Source organism: Homarus americanus, unplaced genomic scaffold (assembly GCF_018991925.1).
Source record: "Homarus americanus isolate GMGI-L3 unplaced genomic scaffold, GMGI_Hamer_2.0 scaffold19012, whole genome shotgun sequence".
NCBI lineage: Eukaryota > Metazoa > Arthropoda > Malacostraca > Decapoda > Nephropidae > Homarus > Homarus americanus.
Genome location: NW_024716981.1, coordinates 1 through 8,390, shown reverse-complemented (window position 1 = coordinate 8,390; position 8,390 = coordinate 1). Strand labels below are relative to the sequence as shown.

At 60.8% G+C, this 8,390-nt stretch overlaps 1 protein-coding gene across 1 annotated transcript; it reads left to right on the top strand.

Moving 5' to 3' along the window:
• Positions 1-2,668: 2,668 nt before the first annotated feature.
• LOC121858764 (proline-rich protein 36-like) lies at positions 2,669-7,192 on the top strand. Its single transcript, XM_042355390.1, has 8 exons — positions 2,669-2,821; positions 3,686-3,876; positions 4,148-4,373; positions 4,526-4,718; positions 5,203-5,349; positions 5,646-5,878; positions 6,284-6,527; positions 6,807-7,192. The coding sequence occupies exons 1-8, from the start codon at positions 2,669-2,671 to the stop codon at positions 7,190-7,192; spliced, it is 1,773 nt and encodes a 590-aa protein (XP_042211324.1).
• The last annotated feature ends 1,198 nt before the right edge of the window (positions 7,193-8,390 follow it).

Here is an 8,390-nt window from a genome sequence, read left to right as displayed (position 1 = left end):
CCCATTTCACCAGTACTCCTGGTTCACCTCTGGCCTCCCTGTGCACCAGAGCCTCCCGGTTGCCTCTGATACTCCCTAGTTTCAGTGCCTCCCAGGTGCTGAGCTCCTTGGTGCTCCTCTGAGACTCACATGCACTCAGCCTCAGTGCCTCAGGAGCACTCCCAGGTTCACGCCCTGACAGCTCCCAGGGTGCACCCTTGACCTCCCAGATGCACCTCCTACAGGTCACTGTGCTCGACACTCCCAGGTGCACTCAGTGCTCCCAGTGCACCTCCCGATGGTCCCAGGTGCACCTCACAGGCTCCCAGGTTCTCCTCTGACACTCCCTGGTTCCTCTCTTGCTCAGGTACACATCTCTCCTGGTTCACCTCCTGGCTCCCGAGTCACCAGCTCCCTGGTTCTCCTGGCCTCTAGGTACATCCGACTCCAGTTGACCTCCGACATTCCCATTACTCCCTCCCGTTGCACCTGCTGTACTCTCCAGGTACACGCTTGCTCCCAGATTACTCCTCTGACCTCTGGTGCCTGAGCACTCCAGGTACACCTAAGACACTCCCAGTGATCTCATGGCCTCCTGGTGCCTCTGGCCTCCCGGTCACTGAGCACTCCTGGCTCTGGCCCAGGTGCGCCCAGTGCACTCTGACACTCCCAGGTGCATGTGCAGCCTCCCCAGGTGTTCCTCCAGCCCTGGCCTCAGGTGCTCCTCTACCTCCTGGGAACAGGCGCCTCCAGTTTTACCTCTGACCTCCTGGTTTCCTGGCCTCCCAGGTGCCTCAGGCCTCCAGGTTTTTATCAGGTGCCCTCTGACACTCAGTACACCTCTGAGCACTCCCAAGTACCCCCTGACCTCCAGGTACTCCTCCTGCTCCCAGGTATTCCTCACCAGGCACTCAGGTCCTCTGGCCTCCGGTCTGCTTTCCCTGGTACACCTCTGACACTCCTGGGTGACACCTCTGCCTCCCAGGTGCCTTTGTGCTCCCTTGTTCTCTCTGACACTGCCAGGTATGCCTCAGGCCTCCCAGGTGCCTCAGACACTCCCAGGAACTCCTGCTCGCATGGTACGCTGGCGCTCCAGGTGCACACAGCGCAGTGCACCGTGCTCCCAGGTGCTTTCTCCTTGTTTCTCCTCTGACACTGCCAGGTATGCCTCAGACACTGCCAGGTGACCTCAGACCTCCCGAAACATATCAGGACACCTTCTGAGGCACTCCAGGGTGCCTCTGACATCCCGATTGCCTCAGACACTCAGTTCCTGTACTCCTGGTTCCACCTCCCTCCTTTCAGACACTCCCAGTTCTCATTACTCCCTGGTTCACCTGGCCTCCCCTGGTGGCCTCTGGCCAGGCCTCCCAGGTGCCTCCGGCCTCCCAGGTGCACCTCTTACACTCCTTGTTCTCCTCTGGCCTGCTGGGCGCTCCCACTCAGAGGCCGGTCTCAGACCTCCCGGACCTCGAGGCCTCCCGTTGCCTTCTGACCTCCCAGGTGACCTGTGGCTCCCAGGGTACACCTCGGCCACCAGTTGCCTCTGTGCTACCTGTTTCCTCTGGCCTCCTGGTGCACCTCTGTTGCTCCCAGGTTGCCACCTCTGACACTCAGATTGCCTCTGGCTCCCCTGGTGCACCTCAGGTGCTGCTGACACTCCGTGGTACACCTCTGAGACTCCTGGTGCCTCTGAGCTCTCCTGGTTCTCTCCTCTACACTCCCAGGTGCCTCTGACCTCAGGTACATCAGCCATTTTATCAGAGACTCCCACTCCCTGGTTTCCTGACCTCTGCTGGCCTTGCAGCACTGCCCAGGGTACACCTGTGACACTGCCAGGTGCCATGGCCTCCCAGGTACACCTGACCTCCCAGGTACACCACTGACACTCCCAGAGACTGTTTCAGGGTACTCCTCGGCCTGACACCATTTGCACCTCTGGCCTCCCAGGTACTCCTCCTGGCCTCCCTGGGTGCACTCTGGCAGCTCCCAGTTACACCTCTGGCCTCCAGTGCCTCCGTTGACCTCAGGCCTCCCCAGGCATCTGACGCCGGGTACATCTGACACTCCAGTGCACTCTGACACTCTCAGGAACACTCCAGATTCACCTCCTGGCCTCCCAGTACACCTCTGACACTCTGGGTACACCACTGACACTCCAGGTACACCTCTGATACTCGCAGGTATGCCTCTGACACTCCAGTTCACCTCCTCCGGTTGCACAGGCCAGGTACGCTCCTGGTTCCTCCCTCCAGGTTTTTACCTCTCACCTCCCAGGTTGCCTCACGCCGGGCCTCACAGGTGCCGGACATCACTCCTGTGGCTGCCGGTTATACCTCAGACACTCCCAGGTTACACCTCAGACACTCCCAGAAATACCTCAGAACTCCCAGGTACACTTCTGACCTCCCAGGTGCACCTCTGGCCTCCAGGTACACCTCAGACACTCGTTACTCATTTTCCCTGTTCACCTCTGGCACTCCTTGGTGCACCTCAGACACTCCAGTTCACCTCTGATGCTCACCTCTGGCACTCCTTGGTACACCTCCGGCATTCTTGACACCTGAGGCACTCCCAGGTGACTCCTCTGATACTGCAGGTATGCCTCCTCGGCCAGTTACACTCCCAGTTACCCCTCAGGTACACCCTTGACAGCTCCCAGGTGCCTCCGGTGCTCCCAACACCTCCGATGGTCAGGTACGCTCTGACACTCCCAGGTTCTCCTGACGCTCCTGGTTTCCTCACTCCCGGTGCATCTCTTGCTCCCTGGGTGCCTCTGACCTCCCAGATTACACGTCGGCATCACGCCTCCGACGTTTCAGTACGCCTCCGATGCTCCAGGGTACCTCCGGGTGCGCTCCCCAGGTGCTCTGACCTCCTGGTGCACCTCACAGGCCTCCCAGGTGCACCTGCAGACCTCCCGGGTACACTCCTCCTGACCTCCCTGGTACACCTCGGCCTCCCAGGTGCACCCTGAGACGCTCCTGTTACCTCTGACGCCACACCTCCAGACGCTCCAGGTGCGTTAGGCACACCTCTCACACTCCCAGGTTGCTCGGCCTCCCAGGTGCCTCTGACCTCCCAGTGCCGGTTTTATGGGTGCACCTCCCCAGGCACTCCCAGGTGCTCCTCCTGACCTCCCCTGGAACACCCTGGCCTCCTGGTCCACCTCCCAGCCTCCCAAGTTCTACTCCTGACCTCCCAGGTGCCTCAGGGCCTCCCAAATTTCAGGCCTCCCAGTGCACCCTCTGCACTCCAGGTACACTCTGACACTCCCAGGTGCATCACACTCCGTGCTCTGTGCCTCAGGCACTCACCTCTGACACTCCCAGGTACTCCCACTGCCTCCTGGTACACCTCCCCAGCCTCCTAAGGCCTCCCCTCCCCGGTACACCTCCGATACTCCCATTTTGCTGCTCCATGACACTCAGCGCGCCAGGTATGCCTCAGACGCCAGGGTGCACCTCAGACACTCCGAGACACCTCAGGGTTACTCCCCAGGTACACTTCTGACACTCCCAGGTACACTCTGACCTCCGGTGCGCACCTCAGGCCGCCGGGTGCACCTCCTTGCATCGCCGACAATACTCCTGACCGCCGGGGTAATACCTCAAACCTCCCAGGTGCCTCCAGACACTCCCCAGAAACACCTCCAGACACTCCCAGATTACACTTCTGACGCTCAGCCCTCCCCGTGCACCACCAGTTGCCTCTGGCTCCTGAACGCCCAGATTTCACTCCGTTGCTCCTGGTTCGACACGCTCTATTTTGCACTCACTCCCGAGTGCCTCGACCTCCGTGCTCCAGTGCAGCACTCTCCCTGCCAGACTACTCTGTTCCCTTCGGGTGCACCACACTCAGTGCTCAGTGCACCTGCCCAAAACCTCAGACCTCCAGGTGCCTGAGCACTCCAGTGCACCCCTCCCAGTGCCTCGAACACCAGTTCCTCCCGTCCCTGTTCCCTGCCCCTTCAGTTCCTCGACCCTCACAGTTCACCTCGACACTCCTAATTTTTACCCTCCCTCCAGTACCTCTCACTCCCCAGTGCCTCACTCCCCTCAGCCTCCCCTAATTTGCCTCATCCTCCAATTTTCGACATGAGCACACACCAGAACATTCTCCAGTGCCCTCAGGCCTCTGAACCTCAAGTGCACACCTGACACTCCAGTGCCTCCGATGCTCCAGTGCCCACTCAGACACCCATGATTCCTTCGAGACCTCCCTGGTACACTCTGACGCTCCAGATTTACCTCCAATCACCTCGGGCGCAGACATTCCCAGGTACACCTCAGACACTCAGGTACGCCTCAGACGCCGACGCTGACGGTACCAGGCCGCCTCCATTCCGTTACGCCGGTTCTCCAACCGGCGCCAGGCGCACCTCTGACGCTCGGGTGCACCTCTAACGCTCCCGGGTGCCTCCGCTCCAGTTTTCCTCCTCCCAGTGACCTCCCGTGCACTCAGGCATCCGTTGCCTGACACTCGAACACCTCCGACCCTCCCTCGGTACCTCGAACATCGCTGACATCACGTTACGCACCGACAGCCAAGACGCCTCAGGCTCCAGTTACACCTCGACACTCCCGGTTCCCCTGGGCGCTCCCCACCCTGGCCGCCAGATACCTCTGATGCTCCCCAGGTGCATCCAGCCAGGCGCCAGTTTCTCGACCTGGTTGCCTCGCTCACACCTCTGGCCACTCCAGTGCCGTCGACACTCCAGACGTTCCCAATTTACCTCAGTACTCCCAGTGCCTCGGCCTCCAGTGCCTGCTGACGCTCCTCCATTCACTCAGACACTCCTGAGTACACATCCGCCGTTTCCTCCTCCTCCTCAGACGTCAGGCCCTCCAGTGCCTCCTCCCGGGCTGACCTTCCGGTGGTCTCATCCCCTGAACTCCCAGTGCTCTCCTGGTGCACCTCTGGCCTCCACTCCATTACACCTCCATTTTCTCTGGGCCATGGGTGCCTCTGGCCTCCAGATTACTCTACCTCCCTGAGCCTCAGCCTCCTGGGCGCCTCTGGCACTCCCAGGTGCACCCCTCCAGGCCTTCAGGCCTGCCTTGTTCTCCTCTGACACTGCCAGGTAGCCACCTCAGACTCCCCAGGTGCACACACCTCCGACACCTCAGGGCACTGGGTGCTACTGGCCTCCACAGGCCTCTGGCCTCCCAGGCACTCAGAACCAGGTTCACTGTCTCCTGGTTCACACACCTCCTCCCACAGGCCCTCAGAACACTGCAGATGCCTGGTTCCTCGACCTCCCTGTTGCCTCTGACCTCACAAGTTTTCCACCCAGCACTCCCAAATTCCTCAGTACCATACACTCAGGCATTTCCCTCAGGCATCACAGTTACTGCCCTGACCTCCCAGGTTTGCCTGCCCAGGTGCCCTGACGCCAGTTCTCATTCTGACCTCCCGGGGTACTCCGCAAAACATCCTGGTGCCTCTGCACTGGGTGCCTCAGGCCCCTCCGGGGCACACCTCCGATCCCAGGTGCGCCCTCGCCCGTTATCTCTGTGCCAGGTGTATAGAACCTCCGATTTTACCTGAACCAGAACATCAGAACGCCAGTGCGACCTCCCCAGGCCTCAGACACTCGATTCCAGACGCCAGACACTCCCAGTTCACTCCTGGTTGCTCCTGGGTACACCTCCTGGCCTCCCCAGGGCACGACCACCGGTGCCGGTACACCTCAGGCTCTCCTGGTGCACCTCAGACCGGGCGCGAGTGCCTCAGTTCTCTGGCTCCCAAATTTTCAGAACATTCCATTCAACAGACATTCCTTTCAGGATTCTCCTCTCTGACACAAATTACCTCACTGATACCTGTTGCTTCCTCCACAGGCCTCCACAGTGCCCCTCCTCCTGGTGCTCAGCCTCCCCTGGTTCTGACACTTCAGGTACACCTCAGGCACTCAGGCTCCCAGGTGCACCCTGACCTCCCAGGTTACTCCTCCTGGCCTCAGGTGCTCTCTCTGGCCTCCCAGGTACACTGTGGCCATCAGACATCACTGATCCTGAGGTGCCTCTGGCCTCCTAAGACACACCTCAGGCACTCCACACCTGATGCCTGGGCTCCGATACTCACAGGTACCTCCAGTCCTCCAGGTGCTCCTGAGCCTCCAGGTACCTCAGACATGGGTTACCTCTGATGCTCCTGGTGCCTCCCAGGCATTCCCCTGGTACCTCTGAGCACTCCCAGGTACTTCCTCTGCCACTGGGTAGCCTCTGGCACTCCCAGTTGCTCCTCCCACACACCTGGCCTCCCATTTTGCCATCCCAGACCCCACACAGGTACTCCCCAGGCGCCTCCGGCACTCCAGGTGCCTCCGACCAGTGCACCTCCAGTCCAGGCCTCCCGGTTCTCACACTCCTGGGCTGCCTCCCTCCCAGGCCTCCTAACATCCCTGTTTTGGGCATGCAGTTTGCATCAGACCTCTGGGGTGCCTCAGGCTGTTCCCAGGCCCTCGTGCTCCCAGGTGCCTCTGACGCTCCCGGTGCCTGACCTCCCGGGCGCTCCTCAGGCATCTGGTGCACCCTCACCTCCAGGTACTGAACTCCCCAGACGCGCTCTGCAGGCGCTCCTCAGTGCCTGGGCAGGGTGCACTGGGCGCTCTGACAGGTGCGCACTCAGACGCTCCAGGGTGCCGCGTTGATTGCACTCCTCCACACTCAGGCACTCTGACACTCAGTGCACTCCCTCTGCCTCCCCTGGGTACACACTCTCCTCCCAGTGCCTCCTCCTCCCCTCGTGCCTCTGGCGCTCCCTCCACGGCATTTTCAGACACTCCAGACATCCCAGGTGCCTTGCGTGAGGCTGGCCTCCAGGGTGCACTTCCCTGACACTCGGTGCTCTCGGCTCTGGGTGTTCCTCTGACCTCCCCAAGGTGCCTCCATCTGCTCACACGCCTGACATGCCAGTGCCTCTGGGCACTCACAAAAGTGCCTCTGGGCCTCCAGTGCTCGCCCCATTCTCTCTGACCTCCTCCAGACACCTCAGACACTCCCAGATTACACCGCCTTCTGGGCAGGTCCTGGGTGCCTCCCAGGGTACCTCCAGGCCTCAGGCCTCTTACTCCTTGTTCTCCTCCTTACATAGGTGCCTCAGGCTCCTCCCAGTGCCTCAGACACTCCCAGGAAACACCTCAGGGCCACTCCCAGGCCCTTCACACAACCTCCCAGTGCCTCAGGCCTCAGTGCCTCAGAACCTCTGAGATTCTCCTCCACACTCCCTCAGACGCTCCCAGTTCACCTGATGCCTCCTGGGTTTTATCTGACACTCGGGCGCTCCATTTTACCTCGACCTCCGGTGCAACATCAGTGCTCTGGTGCCTCTTACACTCCATATTTCATCACTCACAGACGCCTTAGAAGGGTGCCCGGAACGCTCTAGGTACTCAGACTCCACACCTCAGACACTCCGGGTACGCCTCTGACACTCCCAGATTGCACCTCAGACACTCCCCAGTTCACCTTTGATGCTCCTGGTTCTGCTCTGACGCTCCTGGGCTCGAGACGCTCCCCAGTTCCGGTATATCACCCCACACACACACACTCCCAGGCACTCCAGGTACAGCCACCGTGCCTCGGAACCTCCAGGTGCTGCTGCTGGCCATCTGGCACTCGACCTCCCCCTCGGTGCCTCTGATCTCCTGGTTCTGCCTCAGGCATCCCAGCAGGGTGCCTCCCTGACCTCCCTCAGCACTCTCTTCCCAGACACACCTCAGGGCCTCCCAGTTCTTCGTGCCTCCTGTTGCCTCTGACCTCTCCAATTTGACCTCCCCTGTGAGCCCATGCACCTCAGGCCATTTGCATGAAAGCGGCAGCTGGGCCCTCGCCACCAGGGTGCCCTCCCCGCTGACGCTCACGCGGGGCAGGCATACGGGTGCTCCTCTGGGCGCTCCCCACAGGGTGCCGCTGACTGCTCCACCGGTGCACTCCACGATTAACTCTTCAACAAGTTTTGCACTCAAGTTTAAAATCCCTAATGTGCTCTCCTGGGACCATCTCACACACACACTGCACTCCCCTGGCGCTCCCAGGGTTGCCTCCCCAGGCAGGTGCGCACACTCGCCACGCATCTCAACCAGGCTGGCGGCATAATACAGGGTGCCAGCGTTGCACTCAGACGCTCTCAGATTTTTGCGCACTCCGCCCTTCAATGTGAGGCTCAGAGACGCCAGTTCCTGGCCAGTGATGATGATGATGTGTGTGTGATGCTCTCCCTGTGGTTCTGCTCTCTCTCTGGGTGCATCTGCACTCCCAGGTGCACTTCCAGGTGCCTCTGACCTCCCCGTGCACTGGCGCTCCCCAGGTGCACCTCCCAGGCCCTTCCAGACTGCTCCCGGGTGCTCCTCCCTGCTCTCTGCCGGTTTTATCTGGGGGTGCACGCACTTGCACTCAGGCCCTCCC